Below are 20,495 nucleotides of genomic sequence, written 5' to 3' on the forward strand. Positions count from 1 at the left end.
CAACAAAAACCCAAGCAGTTGGGCACCCCGGAGTGGGATTTTTTTTTAAAATCAGATCAGTTGAAGTAGGACAACTCACCCTAAACCTGAGCCACGCCTTCTCATAGCAGCTTACATAAAAGGCCCTGAAAGAAAGTTGCTTTTTGCCTGCTTGCCCACCGTCTTGCTGGTAAGTTCTCTCATTTCCTGTTGCTGTGGTTGATGTTAAACTCAGCCTCTTCAAGACTGTAGACAGAAGACCAGCAGCTCTTTGGGAATACTCCAGGGCTCCCACTCCATATGTGACTGCTGAGACATCCTGCCTCGGAGACTGAACAACTACCAGATTCTCAGGCTTACTGGCAAGAGACAACCATAGTGGGACCCCTCAGGCCACATCCTCTAAGCCAGTCTAATAAATCCCCTTTTAATACATGCCTTCTGTCATATCTGTTCCTTTAGAGAGGCCTGACTAATACAGGACTTATTTCTGAAGACCACAGAAATTCCTTTGGGACTATCTCCCATCTCAAAGCCTAACAATCTGTGTTCTATAGCTGCTGTGTCATCGAGAAGCACTGACGAGACAGGGTTAAGAGAAAAATGAGCTGCAAGCCATATATGGAGAAACCCAGTGTGGAAGTTTCATAACAACTTCACGTTCTGCTTTCAGGCTTCTCAAGCTGACTTTGACTGCACTTTGCAAAGTTGGCCATAAAGAAGCAGAGGGCTGAAGATGTAGTTCAGTGGCAGAGCCCATGCCTAGCCCAAGCAACCCTGGGTTCAACCTCCAGCTCAGGAAGAAGAAGAAAAGTCTGAACGCTGAGAGAACCAAGCATCCTGTCAGAACGCCGGGGTTCTGTGTTCTAGGTCCATCTGTGTTCTAGGTCCATCTGCAGCCAGAGGGATCATGCAGGCCCTCCTTGCCATGATGGCCTGGATGGCTTCTTCCGTGTCTAGTGCTTCGTATACAGCAAGTACTTTGCCAGATATATCAGATGAGGATTTCATCAAAAAATGTGTTCAAATTCACAACCAGTTCCGGTCCAAAGTGAATCCAACAGCCAGGAATATGCTGTACATGGTGAGTGTACCAGCATTATTTGTAGCACGTGTCAGTCAGAAGCAGCTTGCCTGCTGCGTTAAGCTGGGTGTGGATTCTGGGTCATCCTGAATGTTTTTTTGTTTGTTTGTTTTGCTTGTAATGACTGTGTGCGTGTGATCAGAACCCACTTTCCCGGACTCTGTCTTAAGCAATGCCCCAGCCATGATTCGGTTCTTTCAGCACACTTCCTTCCCCCAGCGATGAGATGTCTCCTCATTGTCACTTTATGTCCTGTTAATATTTGTGAGGTTTCATTTTGTGTCTTTAGGTTTCATTTTTTTTATCATCATGTTCTGTATAAAATAACGGGGTTTCGTTATGATAACTTCATACAATGTGCTTTGATTATACTCATCCCATTGCCCTTTTGGCCTTTTGGTCCACTGATCCCATTCCTCTTTCACTTCTGTGTGGTCTTTTTCTCTAGTCTTCACATATAAGAGGGATATGGTACTTACCCTTCGGAGTCTGCTTTATTTTAACATGATGATCTCCAATCCATCCACGCCCTTTCCTGAAAATGTTTCTGTGACTCAATGATACTCCACAGTATGTGTATATAAATGCATACATACACACACACACACACATTTTTCTTATCCCTTCATCTATTTGTGAACAATTAGATGTAATCTGTAGCTTGGATATTGTAAATAGTGCCACAATAAACATGGATATACAGATATCTCTGAAGTGTGCTGACTCCAATTCCTGGAGATCTATGCCTAAAAATGTTATAGCTGAATCATATGATAGTCTTACATTTATATTTTTTGGTGAACCTATATACGGATTTTCATAGTGGCTGAACTAGTTTACGTTCCTATCAGCAGCATATTAGGGTTTCTTCTCCACCCACGTCTCTGATGCCATTTATTTTTTTTAATTGGATATTATCCAGACTAAGGTAAGATGTGCTCTTCGTGTTCTTTCTATTTATATCCTAATGGCTAAGGATGTTGAGCTGTGCTGTTTTTGAGGACTCTGTTCAGTTCAGTGGTCCATTTGCCAGCTGTTGGATTTTTCATTCTGTTAGTGTTTAACACGTTGAGTCCTTTATACATTTTGGATATTAATCTGTTGGTGGATGAGTATCTGAAAAATATTTTCTTTTATCTTTTTGAGATACAGTCTCACCAATCCTGGCTAGCCTTGGAACTTGATATGTAGGTGAGGCTGGCCTCGAACTCTCTGCATCCCCCCTCAGAGTTGTAATTAAAGGCATGGACCATCACACCCAATTTTTCTCCCATTCTTGAGGTTGTCACTTCACTCTAGTAATGCCTCCGCCGTGCCCATTGTTTTTAACTGATACAGTCTCACTTGTCAGGACTATTGTTACTTACCATTACTTCCTGAGCTACCAAAGCCCTATTCAGAAAATTACTGCCTATGCCTCATATATTGAAATCTTAGCCAAAGCAATCGGTCAAAAAAGAAAGAAAGAAAAGCTGCAGATAGAAAAAGGGGAAGCAAAATGGAGACATTGGCTGTGGCAGTTTTGGGTCTCATTAAGGTTTGTAATACGTTCTAACTTGTTCTTTTCACACAGTGTAAGAACCCGGTTTCGTACAGGTGCGCATGCGTATCCAGTTTCCCCGGCATCATTTGTCTAGCGCCCTCCTCTGTTCGGCTCCTTTCTGACCGCACTTCATATTTTTGAAGTCCAGATGGACAATTCCTCTAGCACTGTTATTTTTGCTCCGACATCCTTTGGCATATGGAGTCCTTTGTGTTTCTGTGTTCATTTTCTGTTTGTTTTTTTTTTTCTAGCTTTAAGGGAGAAAGCATTAGCAGCGAAGTAAATCTATAAACATCTTTCAGCTGTATTGCCGTTTGAAAATATCCAACTCCATGAGCATGAACAACCTTCCCGTTCTCTAGAGCAGTGGTTCTCAACCTTTCTAATGCTGCGACCCTTTAATACACTTTTTCATGTTGGGGTGACTCCCAACCATGAAATATTATTATTGTTATTATTATTATTATTATTATTATTATTATTATTTTGGTTTTTTCGAGACAGGGTTTCTCTGTGTAGTTTTGGTGCCTGTCCTGGATCTCGCTCTGTAGACCAGGCTGGCCTCGAACTCAGAGATCCGCCTGCCTCTGCCTCCCGAGTGCTGGGATTAAAGGCGTGCGCCGCCGCCACCACCACCCAGGCCCATAAGATTATTTTTGTTGCTACTTCATAACTGTAATTTTGCTACTGCCATGAATCAGAATGTAAATATCTGATATGCGGGATATCCTGATATGCGACCCCTGTGAAGGGTCATTCATTCCCCCAAAGGGGTCTCGACCCACAGGTTGAGAACCACTGCTCCAGTGTTCTCTTCAATGTTTGGTTTTCACTGGAGAGGTATTTCACCCCCTTGGTAAGGTTTATTCCTACAAATGTTATTGTTGGAGGACTATTAGAATGGAGCTATTCTGGAGGTAGGGGTGTGTGTGTGTGTGTGTGTGTGCGTGCGCGCGCACGCACTTAAGCACGTTCACTACTTTTTTTTTTAATTTATTATGTATACACTATTCTTCCTGAAAAAGGCACCAGATCTCATTACAGATGGTTATGAGCTGGATGTGGTTGCTGGGAATTGAACTCAGGACCTCTGGAAGAGTAGCCAGTGCTCTTAACCTCTGAGCCATCTCTCCAGCTCCACGTTCACTACTTTATACAGAAGCAACCACGTGTTACATGCTGATCTTCATTGCCCTGAAGCTGCCACGTGTTGCCTGCTGATCTTTATTTACCCTGCTCCTTCATTGGACTTGTTCACCTCTTAGGGCTTCTCATGATAAGTCTTTATCACCTGCAGCCAGAGATGTTTCTGCTTCTCCTCTCCTAGTCATGTTCTCTGACCTGATGACTCCGTAGTCTCGCCCTAACTGGTAGGTCGAGACTAGTTAGTTAGTTATCGCTGTAGGCTGTGGCTCCTCAATTCTTGTCATCCCACCTCACTTGCCCCTTGGGCTCCCACTCCAGAAGGAACTGGAATCTGGTAGTACAGTAAGTAGTAAGCCAGTCCCCACTGGTCTACAGATCTGAATGAACAGGGGGAAAGCCTTGTGTTGTTACAGTTTTGAGGAAGAGATCTCTTTCGTGACTTTTATGTTGTTTATTTTTCAGTCTTGGGACCCAGCACTAGCCCGAATTGCAAAAGCATGGGCAAAATCTTGTCGATTTGCACACAACCCACAGCTGAAATCACGGCTGCACCCGAACTTCACCGTAGTGGGGGAAAATATCTGGACTGGATCTTTATTCCTCTTTTCGGCATCTTCAGCCATCTCAGACTGGTACAATGAAATCAAGGACTATGACTTCAGCACTAGGAGATGCACAAATGTCTGTGGCCATTACACTCAGGTAAATACTTCCCTGGAATCACTTGGAATCACCTTTTTAAAGGTGAAGAGAGAACTGAACTTGGTGTTGAGGAAATAGTGAGCTAGTGTGATTATAATTATGAGAGGAAAACGTACTTGGAGACACTAGTTACATGGATAAAGTCATACAAGAGCCGTCCATCTAGGTAGTACTAACTCATATGAGATGACCTGCATACATTATATTAGTTAAAGCCTTGCGATGTAAACGAGAAGTGAATTGGAACTCTCTTCTCACTAGCTAAGTGGCTTTAGGGAAACATCATAAACTCTCTTAACTCAATTTGTTGATGTATGGTTGATATATGGATGGTAGAACCCCCCTGTAGCTCGAGTTTTCCTGCCTGATCCACAGTCAGGACAAATCTCTCTCACCCACCAGTCCCACAGCCACTCAGACCCGACCAAGTAAACACAGAGACTTATATTGGTTACAAACTGTATGGCCATGGCAGGCTTCTTGCTAACTGTTCTTACAGCTTAAATTAATCCATTTCTATAAATCTATACCTTGCCACGTGGCTCGTGGCTTACCAGCATCTTCACATGCTGTTTGTCATTGTGGCGGCTGGCAGTGTCTCTCTGACTCAGCCTTCCACTTCCCAGCTTTATTCTCCTCCTTGTCCCGCCTACACTTCCTGCCTAGCCAATGGCCAATCAGTGTTTTATTGATTGACTAATCAGCAACACATTTGCCATACAGAACATCCCACAGCACCCCCCTTCTATGTTTGTGGTAGGAACCGAATGAGCCTTTCGGCTTAGAAAGGTAAACACCATGCTCACTTACAGAATGGTTGTCAAGAGTTATATTCTCCCAAAATCAGGAATTTCTGAATATTCTCCCATGATGAGGTCCTCCTTCTGCAGGGAGGATGGAACATGGCAGTCTACTGAAGAGGTTAGGACCACGAAATTTGGTCTATCATACATATCCGTATGAGAGATAGATCTGATATCAGAAATTAGTTTTCTCATGTTCCAAGTATTATCCCTCCTTTTTCTTCCTGGATGTAAAGGGGAAACTTAAAAATTGAGGGACGTTTCTGCTATCTCAAGTCTGTGCGATGTGAACTTGAATCTCTCCTCTTGTTCTGACTCCCAGGGATCAGGGAGATATAAGTATGGCTAACAAGTCTGTTATAAAGAAACTGTCTTCTGAGTGCCACATATTTTGATGCTCAGCTCTTTAAAATTCAATTAAAGTAACAGGCTTATTCCTATGCATTGTACACCTTCTATACCTGGTTAATTTATCCTAAACTCTTTTTTTTTTTTTTCATTTGACAAATTCCATGTTCAAGAACCAAGTCACACACCTCTTGCAGTGTGGAACATTATGTGAGCCTTTGGCTGTATAGTTTCTGTGTCCTCTTTGCTCATATGGCTGGTATCAGTTGCTCTGAATTGTACTAGCCATGCACATACATGTCTCCCAAAGTTGCACACATGTGTCCTTCAAAATCAGAGGGAGCTAGCCTGAGAGCCAGAAACCATTTCCAACCATATCCTGCCTTCCTTGCCCGCTCCTGTTTCTCCTTACTCATACCTCTGAGATTGTAAGCCCATCAAGTATCAGCATATAAGCTAATATCTCAGAGTGTGATGTGGAGAAATCTGGACCAACACTTGTTGGTAAGTACTGAGCAAAGATTAGAGCCCAGGATCTAGTTTTCTAATAAATCATGTTGGAAGAGGATACTGATATATCTTGGCTACAATTCCTGTTTCATCCTTTGAAGAGAACTTGGTGGGGGTTTCAGGACAATTCAGTCACTTCAGCTTCCTGCTGGACAGTTACCTAAAGTGGGAATTGTAACGTCTACTTACCCTGATCTTTTTTAAAATCAAGTTGTTTCCATATGTTGCCCAATGACAGCTGGTACACGGTACAGGGCATACGGTCAGATTGATTATCTCTCTGTGAACAGTCAATATTTCTTGACTTGTAATTCAACACTTTACCTTTATGTTCACTGGGGACAGACAGGCAAGTTTTCATTTTTGTTTAGAGGATTCACTGGTGGGAAAGTTCCAGATTAAATTTGGATCTGAGTTCATATTCCCACCCTGACACTGTGTAACCCTGGCTTGCTTCTTTGACTACTGGGTAAAGATAACAACAGGACAAAGTCTGTGGCCCAGGCTGGCCTGAGATTCAGTGTGTAGCCCAGGTAGGCCTTGATGTCACAGGGAGATTTCTGTTTCAGCTTCCCAAGTGCTGGAGTTAGAGATGGGAGGTGCCATATCCATTTAAACCCGACTTTGAAAACTGTTAGAGTTGAGATCGTCAAGGTCTCATAAAGGCCTGATGCACTGTTGGGATGTGTCGAAAGCTTTTCTTGGATGGGGTCCAAGCAAAGGAAGATAGGTCATGGGGAAGTCATTTGAAAAGGATATTGGGACTTTATCCTCCATGTTCTCTCTTTGGTTTCCTGGACATTACAAGGTGGGACTACTTTACATGACCCTCATCACAGACCTAAAGGCAATGATGACAGATGACCACATACTGGAGTCATGACCTAGAACCTGCCTTTCTTCTGATATTTTGCCTCAGTGACTAACAGCTAACACACCAACTGAAGCATACTGTGCATGCTAAGCAATATCTGCACATTTCTGAAAAAGTACAGGTGACCCAAAGATGAAGGAAATTTGAAAACACTATGGAAGGAAGGAAATCCTCAACAACTAAGAGATTAAACAAAATGCTAAGTGAGCTAAGGTGATAGATAGGAATGGTGACATGGTACTCCTGGTATGGTGTGGAAGGAGCACCTGACGGGAGCTGTTGAAATACAGCTGAAATGGAGTTAAGAACACCAATGTTTCTCAGTAAGTCTGATGTGGGCAACCCAGATAAAAATCAGTCCCAAATGAAATGAATAAAATTGAAAGTTTCAAAATAAAACAAAAGTGATTGGAAAGTAGAAGTACAAGGGTCACATTGACCCAACAATGTTCAGCGTCTCAACAGAGAAGCCCAAATCACCTTACTGTCTGTCTAGGCTGGAGATACCCACATGGGGCTTTCGGCTTCAGATACTCAGTGCTGTTCCTCAGGGAGCAATCCTTTTCAGTCATGGAGAAGAGACTGTTTCTAGCCAAAGGATGGCGTGGCTCTTTGTCTCTAAGGTTTAGGAACAACCTATCTAGATTCTTCCCAGCTCCCAAAGCAAGGGAACATCAGTCTGCAAAGGTTAAGTAATCCTACCCACATGTCTGCATCCTGTGTCCCACCTGAAAGACCTTAGGCGATCTCAGAGTCCATCCTTGGCTTGCTCTTTTTCCCTCCCTCTACTCTCTCCTCAGGGAGTGATAATTTAATTTTCTAAAGTAAACATGCTTTTTTTCCACAGCCAGACTGGCCACTGTTGTAGCTGGTGAATGAGCCTTCTCTAGCCTGGACTCACACAGGGCACTGCTCCATGTTTAAAGACAGATTCAAGTCTGTGGCCCTCAAAGATGCCCCCAGCTCAGCCCCTCTTCCTGAGAAAATGGTTCTAAGCCATGTATTAGAACCCTTGATAGTGACCAGAGCTCTATCAGTTCCATGATTGACTCTGTCTAAATTTCATGAAGGTTCCTGCAGGCCCCAGATCACCCGCCATTGTGCCTACGTATTTAGTACAATGCTTGGCACAAAATGCCTTGATAATTATGATAAAAAAAAAAAACTTAAAGTATAATTTTTGTGTCACTGTAAAAAAAAAAAAACCTGTGAAATGGTTGGTTTGACTTCAAGAACTAATTAATTAGGTTCTCAAATGTTTTCGGTAATCTTTAATCATTCTTAGTCAAGACGAGCCGCATAATTTATGGGAATCGGTGGAAAATGAAGAGGTGGAATGCTTCATTGGGAAAGGAAGGAGAAAGCACCATGGAAGGTGTTAAAGTTGCAACAGACACATTGATTTCAACGAAGTCTGGAGCTCCCCTGAGCACCGGACCCAGTTTGACAGTACAGCTGTCTTCCTGGGAACCAGCTGTGGTCTTCATTTCCTCAACAGCAGGGAGGGACCACATTTTACATCTGCTTTGCTGACTGCTCCTGTATGTATTTTCTTAACCCAGGATTGCAGTTACCCCTTTCTTTCTATCATCTTTGCCTATATATGGTCTGACACAGCCTTGTGTCTTCCAGGTTGCTATCTCTGATGCTACTCCATCCTCTGAACTGCAGACAGTTAAGCCCAGCAGCTACGCCGGTCTTTACTGCGATATCTAATAGGCAGCTCAGAATGAACATGTTCTGCAAAGAACCCTGTGCCCAAGGTCCTTGCTTGTTTCCTAGTTTTCTGTCTTAATGAATGTCACTTGGGTTCCCCAACCCAAGTGCTTCCCACACTCAGAACAAAATCCAGTATTTTCAGCCACACCTGGGCATCATGATCTCCATCAGTCTCCAGGAATCCCCTCACTCAAGAGTGAGTCAGCATGTGCTCATTCCTCACACTGCTGAGACAGCCTCCAGAATTGCCTCCCCCTTCCCCTACTCTTCTCAGTTCATTTCATAAGTACCAAGTGGACCTTGCTAAGATGCCCAGAAAGAGTATCTTTCTTACCTAACAGAAATCCTTCAGTCTGCTCTTCTCCTTTGTGCCTCCATTTTGCCTTTGTTTTTCTCTGCCACTCTACCATGTCAAGCAACCTGCACCCCAAGAGCCTTTATCTCTGAGGATGGATGTTGTCCATTGTCCAAGTCTTTTGATGTTTATTCTTGGTCTACATCCTCATCACTTGCATCTCAGTTCAAAGGTCACTTCAGAAGTCCTCCCTCAACACCACTTTGAATCAGCTGCTCTCTTTCCATCAGACACTCCATCAAGTTACCCTGTTGTATTTCACTGTGGTAGCTTTCTGTAGGAAGCATGGCTTTGAGCAGTGGTCCTCAACCTTCCTAATGATACAACCCTTTAGTACAGTTCCTCATGTGGTGGGGACCCCCAATTATAAAATTATTTCATTGCTACTTCATAACTGTAGTTTTGCTATTGTTATGAATCATGATGTAAATTTGATATTCATGATATCTGATAAGGTGACCCCAAAAGTGTCATAACTCACAGGTTGAGAACTTCCGGCTTAGAGTAAGCATTGGAGAAACCAGGATTCTTGAGCACACAGGCTTGCTTTCCTTAATGGAAAGAAGAATGCCATCCAGTCACCTGGAATGTTTGACTGAAAGTGGACAAAGAACCAGGGGATCCTTTGCTATTTTATTAGGAGCCAGCCTCCACCTGAATTTCCCCCAAATCCTGAGAATTGTTTGGGCTCTACTCCTGAGCTTTGTGTCTCAGTGAATAGAACTCATCCTTATGAAGGAGGCCCCATGTACTTTGCATCCTCCATCAGTAGAATCCATCTTTATGGTCATTACAAATCCTTTCTCTAGGCCCTGAGCTCTGTTTATCAGCCAATAGAACTCATTCTTATTGTAAAGGGCACAGGCGCTTTGTTACTGTGCAGGGGAATTTCGATGTAGTCATTCTTGAAACTTCGTTATGATAACTGTCATGTGGAGACATTCCCCCAGTTTGTCTGTGTTTAAATATGTAAGAAATTAAAGCACAGGATCAGACTCTCTAGAAGTTTTGGTACAGTCTGATTGATCAAGTCTGGCAGTAGTGAGTTTTCATTCTCCGGCCGTGATACCTGCAGGGGTCCTATAACATCTTTCCACTATTATCTTGCCATGTACATGTTTATTTTACACATGCACCCATGCACACATGTACTGAGGTTATAATTCAGGACTTGTTTCCAGCGGAATTTTGAGTACCCAAAATTTCCCTGGTAAAGAATGTTATACAACTAACTAGAGTAGCTATTCCTTACCTTAATTATGAAGGCTTGATGATGATGATCAAATGTTCATTTCTATGGTAAGAAGTTTTCTTGTACTTTCAGGTTGTTTGGGCAGATAGTTACAAGGTTGGCTGTGCAGTGCAATTTTGCCCTAGAGTTTCTAACTTTGAAAGCCTTTCTAATGGAGCACATTTCATATGCAACTATGGACCAGGGTAAGTGCTTGAATTAAATTCTAAAAATATGTTATTACAGGCATTCATCTTTAATATAGAAAATCTAGAAAATGTGTAAACAAAAATCTCAAGGCCTCTAAATTCTTTACCCAGAGACTCACTCCATTAACACTCTAATACATTTTCCTGTGTATGTGAGAGAGCGTACATGTGCACACACACTTTATTAACACTATAGAGGCATTCATCTTTAAGAGTAACAAGGTGAAAATGCTTACGAGGGACATAAATTGATATATCAATAGAAGGAAGGAGGATTGATATTAACTTATTGTTTTATTAAGACCATAGCATACTTTCCACACAAAACAAAAAAACCTAAGGTAGAATTGCTCAGTTTATATTAATTACTTCATTACTTTTGACAGTTGAATTTTTCAGGTAAAAACAGGTTGTCCCCTCTGAAAATGAGAAAAGCAATTCTACTTCACTGTGCTTGTGAATCATACATAGTCAGAAAACTGTGGTCAGACCAGAAATAGATGTTTTACAGCTTGGTTCCAGTAAGTACGAAAACAGTGATAGATAATGCTGAGTCATTCTATGTGTGAACACTCTGCGTGTTTCTAGTGTTAGATTATTGTTGGTGGTGTCTTTATTGCTTTTGTACAGGATGCATGTTATTTCAGTTTTCCCCATGTTTCCTGAGAGTTGCCTTGTGTCCTAATAAGTGGTCAATTTTGGAGAAAGAACCATGGGCTGCTGAGAAGAATGTGCATTCTTTTTTTTAGTTTGGATGTGGTACACTATAAGCATCTGTTATATCCCTCTTAACTCCAGGGCTTCTCTATTTAGTTTTTGTCTGTCTGTATGACCTAGGGAGGAGAGTGGGGTATAAAGACACCCATTATCACTGCGTTTGGGCCAATAATGTGATTTTGGATCTAAACATGTTTCCTTTGTAAAACTGGGTGGTTTGGGGAGTCTAAGTGTTTAGAATTGTAATATCCTCTTGGATTTTCCCCTTAATGAATATGAAGCATTCTTCCCTATCCTAATTAGTTTTGATTTGAAGTGTATTATGTCATAAAATAGATATGCCTGCTGGATTTTTAGTGGTTTGCTTAGACTTTTCCCCATTCATTTATCTTAAGGTGCTATAGTTTTCATGGTGAGCTCTGTCTTGGAGAAAGCAAAATCATGGATCCTATTTGCTAATCTAACCTGCTAGTCTTTGACTTTTGTTAGCTATTGGGAGAATTATTATTACTTATTAGTGTTTATTTTTGTTGTGGTGGTTTCTTAGACCTCTCTTAGTTAGCTGTTCTAGGATTGTTTATTCCTTGTGTCCTCTTGGATGTGTTTAATCATCTCTTCAGACTAACATATCCCTGGCAGTATTCTATGCAAAGCTGTCTTAGTGGACATTCATGTCAAGTTTTCCTCCTTTGGTTATAACTGACAGTTTTGCTGGGTATAGTAATCTGGGTCAGCATCACTGCTCTTTCAGAACTTGTAGAACATCAGTCTGGACTGTTCTGGCTTTCAAAGTCTCCAGGGAACAGTCGGGTGTTCTTTCCAAGGGTTCTGCCTCTGTATGTGACTTGGTCTTTTTCTCTTCTGGCTTTCAACATCTGTACATATTTTAATGTTTTAATTATTATGTCATAAGGCGTTTCCTTTTTTTGGTTCTGTCTATATGGTGTTCTGTATGCTTTCTGCACCTTGATAATACAATCTCTTTCTTTAGAATTGAGAAATTGGATTTTTGTTAATTTTTTTTTTTTTCTTTTTTTTTTTTTTTTGTGCTTTTGACCTGGGCTTCTTTTCCTTCTATACCTATTATTTGTAGGTTTTTGTCTTTTCATAGTATCTCAGATATCCTGGATGTTTTGTTCCTGGGGTATTTTATACTTAACATTTTCTCTTAAGTAATACTCTCTTTTCCTCTTGGTGCCGTCTGTGGTGAAGCTTTCATCTGAGCTTTTTGTTTGACTTCTGGGTGTAACACGAATTGCTAAACGGTCTTGTTAATAAAAAACCTGGAACCAGATATTGGGGTGAAAGTGAAAGATCAGAGAAATAGAACGAGCCAGCCACAAGTTCTTTCTGCTAGGAAATCCTCAGTCCAAGAGAGCAACTTCCTGTATACCCATGCGTATATACCTTTCTGTGCCCTAACATCTTACTTCCTCTCTCTGCCCAGCTACATCACTTCCTCTTTCTGCCAAGCTCTATCACTTCCTGTCTGTACAGACCTCTATGGTTAGTGCTGGGGCTAAAGGCATGGGCCACCACTCCTGGCTCTGTTCCCAGTGTGGCCTTGAACTCAGAGGTCCGGATGTCGGATGAATCTCTGCCTCCCAAATGCTAGGATTAAAGGCATGTGCTACCACTGCCTGACTCTGTTTAATATAGTGGGTTGGCTTTGTCCTCTGATCCCAAGGCAAGCTTTATTTGTGAGAGCACAAATAAAATATCACCACACCTGAAGTTTTCATTTCAAGTTTTATTCCAGTTTGGCTTTTCTTCAGATTCTCTTTACTAAATTTTATTTTCAAATCTTCTTTCCATTATTTTATTAAAATGTTTTCAGGGTCTTTTTCCAGGCATTTATTCATATCCTTTTTTTTTTTTTTTTTTTTTTTTGAGACCCTTGAACCTATTTGTAATTTTAAAGTCCTTATCTTGGGTGTTGGCTAAGTTGCTTTTCTCAGGAAATACTATAGGGGTATTGGGGGAGTTATTAAGGCAACTCCACATAGTTAAAAGGGAGGTTTATTTTGGGGGGTAACTTACAAGTAAAGGGATAGGTTACAGGGTCCGGGAGAGGTGAAGTGCAGTCCGGCAGTGTTCTCTGGAGAACTCTGCTCGGTCTACCATCCAGCATCCAGGATTACCAGGAACCAAGAGAGCCAGCACATCCGGACCTTGGGTCTTAAGGGCTCCAGTTTCAGCCCCACCTCAGGGGCAGGCCATAGGTAGGCATGACAGTTACTGGAAGCCTCAATAGGGGGGTAGTACTTCCAGATCAAAGCTGGAACAGCTACCCACTACAATGAGGGTGTTGGATTCTTGAGGAGACGTATTGATAATCCATATTTTTTTGCATGGGACTTAGGCATTTAGGGTTAGTTGGCAGTGTTTGTATGGATAGATAGGAGCTCATCTTTGTTGGCTGGGTGGGTGTTTGGATCTTGTCAGGGTTACGGACCAACTGTAGGATGCTTAAGTTTTCAGTCTTGGGCCACTTTGGGGTCCTGGTTCAGATGAGCAGTGGGTAGGGTGGCTGATAGTTGTGTGGGCAGGTGGAAGAATTGGCTCAGATATCCATAGCTGGGACTCCCTATGGGGCTCCATGTGGCCCTAGAGCTCAGCTGGTGGGGTGGCTGATGGTCAGGAGGGTGACTGGTCTCTAATGGTTTCTACCTGGAATTGTGATTTGGATGCCACAGTCCTAAACTAGCATAGTCATAGGGATAACTGATAGGTAGGTGGATGGAGTAGCTGGGGGAGGGAGCTGGCTCCTGAGGTCTCTCAATGGAGTTCCAGCCAAGAGGTGAGCGGGATGGCTGATGGATGAGGGAAAGGGACTAGCTCTAGAGGTCCCTTACTGGGGTTCCAAGCCCAGCAGTGGGTAATAGGCAGTCAGAGGCTCCTAAACAGGGTTCTGGGTCAGGCTCTGCATGGTCCCTGGTTGTTGCAGTAGGTGGGTTAGCTGATAAGGTGGAGGAGACACTGCTCTGGGGTTTCTAACTAGAGTTCAGGATTGGGTTTCATGTGAATGGCCAGTAGGTGATGGAAGGTGGGCTGCAGAAAACTTTTTCTTCTCCATCTCTTTCCTAACTAGTGATTAAAACCAGACTGTTCATTCCTATCTTTTGTGAATCCTATTGTCTGCCCTATTCTCCTGTTGGGGTGATTTCCTTAGTGACTTACAGTAGTTGTTTATAGTTTAGGGCTTTAAAGCTCCTCCACTTTTCTACGTATAACCATTTTCCTTACATTTGCTACCTGGAATTTTGCTTGGATTCCTGAACTGGAACAAACTCATTTCTCCCTGAGCTATTGTTCCAGAGAGGTGTTTAATATGTGAGCTGGAAGGAGGAACTAAAGCCAAGTGTCATTTAGAAATCAACAACAGTTTTGACTTAAAAATCTGATTTGGGAAGGGAGAAACAAGAGAAAAAGCAGCCGAAGCTGTGACTGAACCAGCGACAACTTTTCGTGACACCTTCGGGTAGGGTAGTTAGAATACTGTGTGACCACAAATTAGTCTCTGAGTCTGTTGTACCCAAAAGGTCAAAAATGACAACAGTACCAACCACTTCCTGTAGCTATGAAGGTGACATAAAGAACTATCCAGAAATACCAGTTATAGGCAATATCTATCAAAGATGGAATGATTCAAAAATATTTATTATAATAGTAAGTACAAATGTGAATTCTAGTATAGATTCATGCTAGCTTCAGAATTCTATCAAATTTTGAAACATAGATTATAAGAATAACTTTAGAATCATCTTTTTAGCACACAAGCTTTTGAGCTTCACACAAGCCAGCCAGCGTGCTGTCTTCAAAGTTGTATTTATGTGGTAGAGACATACGTATATAAAAGGATTAGGAGGTGTGGCCTTGTTAGAGGAAGCATGTCACTGTAGCCCAGGCCATGCTCTGCCTCTGTGGATCAGGATGTAGATCTCGGCTACTTCTCCAGCACTGTGCTTGTCTTCATGCCACGATGATAATGCACTTAAACCTCTGAACTTTGAAGCAAGCCCCCAATTAAGAGCTGTCTTGGTCATGGTGTCTCTTCACAGCGATACAACATTGAGTAAGACAGCATGCAGAGTAGGGTGGAAGGAGGAGGGGCTTGCAGAACAGAGGAGGGAGTAAGTTTTGACCGTAAACGCTAGTGTTCTTTGGGTACCACTACCATCAGCTACTCCCTTGGGGACCTTCACTCATTCTCATCTCCCCTCTTTCCCAGAGTCCCAAGCATCTTATCTCAGATTTTTTTTATTTTAAATTTATTTATTTATTATGTATACAGCATGTATGACTGCAGGCCAGAAGAGGGCACAAGATCTCATTACAGATGGTCGTGAGCCACCATGTGGTTGCTGGGAATTGAACTCAGGACCTCTGGAAGAGCAGTCAGTGCTCTTACTTTTAACCTCTGAGCCATCTCTCCAGCCAATCTCTCAGATTTTTAGGACAGTTACAAAAATACTCTGCTTCTTCATTAGGCAGAATGTTAGTCTCTTTGTCTGTCTTAATTACACCCACCCAAACAAACCTAGGTCTTTCTAGTTTCACGGTTTCCCCAAAACGAATCTACTGATTTTAAGTAACATTTTTTCCCTTCGAGTTTGGAATGCATAATTAAAAAATAAGATAACAATAGTGATTTCATCAAAACCAGTCTACAACTTAAACTGCTTCCTGTGTGCTGTGCTTCTTACTAGTGAAAGGCACCCCAGTGACTAATGTCTCTTTTGGATATCAGTAATCTCTCTAACATGTTTGTCCTATTTTCTATGACATAGTATAAGATGAGGATAACTTATCATTATTTTTACAGTATTAGAGATTAAGGTTTCATCCATGCTAGACAAATGCTCTATCAATGTACCAATCATATTCCCCAGCCCCAACCCCAAAAAGTGAACTTCTGAAGCACCCTAATTTAACTTGAAGCCAAATGAGATTAGAAGATACATACATACATATATATGCATATAGGACTGGGGATGAAACATAGTTGTGGTTCTAAATAAAGATTTCTTAATGGGGGGGTGTATTAGTACCGGAGAAGGAGACATCTACAAACTTCAATTAGAAAAGTTAAATCTTTGTTTTCCATGAAACCAACATTTCCTTTCATTATGAATGAAGACACCATTGTTTTATAGCCATAACTGATTTTTGTATTACCAGTACCTTTATCTTTGAGAACAGTGGATGTTCTTACAACATACACTCTATTTGCTGAAGATGCTAAGTAGTTGATGCTCAGCCCTACTTTGAAACTGACTGTAATTATTATCAGATCCCTTGCTATCTTTTTTTTGGGGGGGGGATAGATGCACACGTGTGCAGGTACAAATGTATGTGTTGGTATGCATGGTTTTAATTTTTTTAGATTTGTTCATGTTTGAGTGTTTTACTTGCATGTTTATATGTGTACCACCTATGTACCTGGTGCCTTCAGAGGTCAGAAGAGGGTGTCAGATCCTTTGGAACCCAAGGTCAGGCGTCATGGATTGTTGTGTGAGCCATCATGTGAATGCTAGGAACTGAACCCAGGTTCTCTGAAAGAGCAGGGGCTTATAACCAATGAGCCATCTTTCCAGCCCCCCATCCCTATCCTCTACACACAACACATATACAATCCCTTGTTTCTGAGATATTATTCACTGGGACCTGGGGCTCACTGATGAGGCTAGGCTGGCCAGCCAGTGAGTTCCAGGGATCCACCTACCTGACTCCCCAAAGCTAGAACTTGAAAACAAACACTGCCATTCCTGGCTTTGTAGTAGGAGCTGGGAAATGAACATGGGATCTTCATAGATGCATGGCAGGCACTTTACTGAGCTCTCCCCATCCATCCCTTCGATCCTCTATTATACAGTAATTATCAGTTACTATTCATATCACATTGTTTATATGCAAATGGATTGTTTCTAATTTTCTCATCTTTTTCTTTTTGGAGGTCATTACCCCAGCCCAATAGTGTATCTAGTAAAAACTATGGTGACCTGGGACAATGAAAATATATACAGTGTAATTGTTTTCTAGGACAGGCAGTGTTTGGATGGAAGTAATCATATTGGCTATGGGTTAAGTAGAAAAGGCCCAACATAAGACATTTCTAGATTTCTGACTCATATTTATAAACTGAGATCTTTGGCAAGCTATTAATCTCCCAGATCTTCAGTTGCCTTAATTGCTAAACAGAGACAAAAATAGTTCATTCTCCGAGTTATCATAGTTAGATGAGATGGTATAAATTATACAATACTCATAGACACTAGGACATAACATGAACCCTCCAAATATTAGCAACTCTCCCCTTGCTTCCATCTCTACGCAGTTTATTAGCCTCCCCAGTTTTTTTCCATCTTACTATTCTGGGTTTGGTCAAGCATTCAGAGTAAAGCACAATGGCATTGGAGGGCCCTTTACTAACAGTCTTCTGCTTCACAGAGGAAACTACCCAACGTGGCCGTATAAGCGAGGAACCACTTGCAGTGATTGTCCAGAAGATGACAGGTGTCTCAACAATCTCTGCAGTAAGTAAGAAAACACAGAAAACTTTCCATAGAATTAAGGTTTAAGTATTTGTCTTACCCTTGTAGCTAGAGAGGTGTAACAAACCAATAGCTTACTGTTCTGGGACCAAACATAGGCTTGCGGGAGTGTCCTTTAAGAGGTCTATCCCCCCCTGGTATGAAGGGAATCTGAAGCTACTGCGGTTATGCCAATCCCATGGTTCTTTTGTGCCACATCTGCAGCAAGCTGCCTCATGGCTGCAAGGCCAGGACAGGAGTACTTAGAAGGGAAGGGGATAGTAGTCCACACTTCACTGCATGAATCCTGTTAGGGAGTGTGTTGTATACACAATTTTGAAGGTCCCTTCCAGACCTAAATTCCAGTAAACTGCTCCCCTTTCCCCCATTTAAACACTGAACTTCTCAGGCACGAAATCGCACCTGACCCATTTTTCTCCCTATATATATGTTTTTTATTCATACATAGCAGCCTCATCAGGAAACTCAAAAATATGTACCCATGTGCCGTTAATTTCTTCTCAGAACCAAGGCACTAAAAGTACCAGTCTAATTAATGTACAGTTCTGAGACCCTGGCCATCCTCTGTATCCATTTCCTCAATAGTAAAATGTACGACACTACCACCTCATAGAGCTGAGTGTAAACCATTCAGTGAACTGTCAATATCTGCCACAACACAAAAATGCTATTGGTGTTTTAGTTCTGAACCTTTAAAGATAGAACTTGAGATGGTGTCTATGCTTGACAAAACTGAGATTAACTATACTCCAATAGTGAAAACCCTGGACTGAAGTGAGAAAGACACACATACTTGCATGGTACATACAAGACCATTTACTTTAGATGACTTAACCTCTAGATTGTCACTCATTTTTCTAACTTTTTAAATATAGGCCTATTTGAAAAGCATTGCACTTTCTTCTGTACTAATACTAAATGTTTCCAACTGACAAAACCATACCATCTTTTATTGTGAGGTTGAAGAGGATAAAGATTGTAACATAAAAGCTTTCAATTAACAGAACCTATATGACAAATTATAGTTTGTCATTCATTATGCAAGACTGCTGTGCCAGTACTTGGGACATACCCGTGGTACATAAGGTAGTTTTAGCTAGTGCGTGAGTGTCCATTTGTTTCTGGGGTTGAATGTCGATCTATGCCTCTGCCTCTGCAGATGCACATGGGGGAAAAGCTAGAAACACGCTGCAAATGCATGGTATAACTGTCAAGGCAGCTCAGGGGTAATGACCAGAGATGATCGCAAGTACCCAGAACAAGTCCCAGGTGGCTCCATCACGGGCATTCAATAGCAATCCATGTAAAAGAAAGCTTCTAGAATGCCAAAGCAATTGGGGCACTTTTCTTCCCTAGTGCTCTGAATATCAAAATCTGAAGCTCAGAGGAAGACATAATTACGACTTTTAATAAGCCAGATGCCCCACAAACAGTATCTACCATTCTTCTCTGGGAGGAGCTTAGAAAATAACTTTAATTGCATCATTTAAAACAAATCATTATATTTTAACCTTTAGTTTCAACCATAGCTCAAAATAAGATTCATCAGGTGGTTGTGGCATATTAAACAATTTTTCCATTAACTGATAGAGTACAAAAGTTCATATTAAGTTCATATAAAAATACTGAACAATTTAAGTTTCAGTTAATAGCAAAAACTTGATTGCTCTTTGAAAATCACTGTCTTAGGGTTTCTATTGTTGTGAAAGGACACCATGACCACGGCAACTCTAAGAAAAACCTTTAATTGGGGTGGCTCAGAGGTTTAGTCCATTATCATCACGGCAGGGAGCATGGTGGCAGCATCTTTAACAGAAGGCCACAGGAAACATCAAAGCCCACTCCCACAGTGACGCCCCACCTCCTACTAATCATGCCACTCCCTTTGGGGGCCATTTTCTTCTAAACCACCACAATCACTGTACGTTCATGGTTATAAAGATGTAATTAAAAACATAGCTCCCCTACACCTAACCTTTTCTTCATTCTGGTTTTACAGTTAACCCACAGAGAGATGCTGTCTCACGTACGTATGCAAACCTCAACTGTTTGACTGGGCACGGGGTGGGCTGGGTTCGCCCATCATGAGAAACTAAAAGCACACTGTGTTTGTTTCACAGGTTACTACTCTGTTGACTATCCAGAATGGCCCATATATCTACGTAACAGATACACATCTCTCTTTCTCATTGTTAAATCAGTACTTCTAATACTGTCTGTTATAATTACCATTTTGGTAAAGCACAAATACCCTAACTTAGTTCTTGTGGACTAATGCCATCAGTGGGGGACTACTTATTCATAAGTGGCTATTTTAAAATGTTTAATAGAGCCTTAGAACTGCTGAGTTTCCTAAGTCTACAAAGAGTAAACTCTCCTTTCTACTTGATGAATAAGGACTGTCGAGGCTGCCACAGCTAGGCTTTCAGCAATGGACTTTGGTAATTATTATAAATCCAATTGCCCTCACAGCTCCCAGGTTGAGAATACTTGCTGCTCTTGGGGAGTACCTGTGTTGGAGTCCCAGCACTCACATGGTGCCTCACAACCACCTCTAGTTCCAGGGGAGCCGATGCCTGCTTTTGGCCTCAGTGGACACACTGCATACATGCAGGTTAGACGCCCACATACGCTTTTCTGGTACCATTTCCTCATAGGTAGGATAATATTTGGAGTCCTGGTTTTTCTGTTTGTGCGTGGTTTTGTCCTGGAAGAAAGTAA

At 41.7% G+C, this 20,495-nt stretch overlaps 1 protein-coding gene across 1 annotated transcript; it reads left to right on the forward strand.

Moving 5' to 3' along the window:
* Positions 1-860: 860 nt before the first annotated feature.
* Positions 861-20,398, forward strand: Glipr1 (GLI pathogenesis related 1). The gene is made up of 6 exons (XM_059245466.1): positions 861-1,063; positions 4,215-4,454; positions 10,388-10,500; positions 17,671-17,756; positions 19,774-19,800; positions 19,895-20,398. The coding sequence occupies exons 1-6, from the start codon at positions 890-892 to the stop codon at positions 20,047-20,049; spliced, it is 795 nt and encodes a 264-aa protein (XP_059101449.1). The 5' UTR covers positions 861-889; the 3' UTR covers positions 20,050-20,398.
* The last annotated feature ends 97 nt before the right edge of the window (positions 20,399-20,495 follow it).

The sequence above is a fragment of the Peromyscus eremicus genome, chromosome 18 (assembly GCF_949786415.1).
Source record: "Peromyscus eremicus chromosome 18, PerEre_H2_v1, whole genome shotgun sequence".
In the NCBI taxonomy this organism is placed as follows: domain Eukaryota; kingdom Metazoa; phylum Chordata; class Mammalia; order Rodentia; family Cricetidae; genus Peromyscus; species Peromyscus eremicus.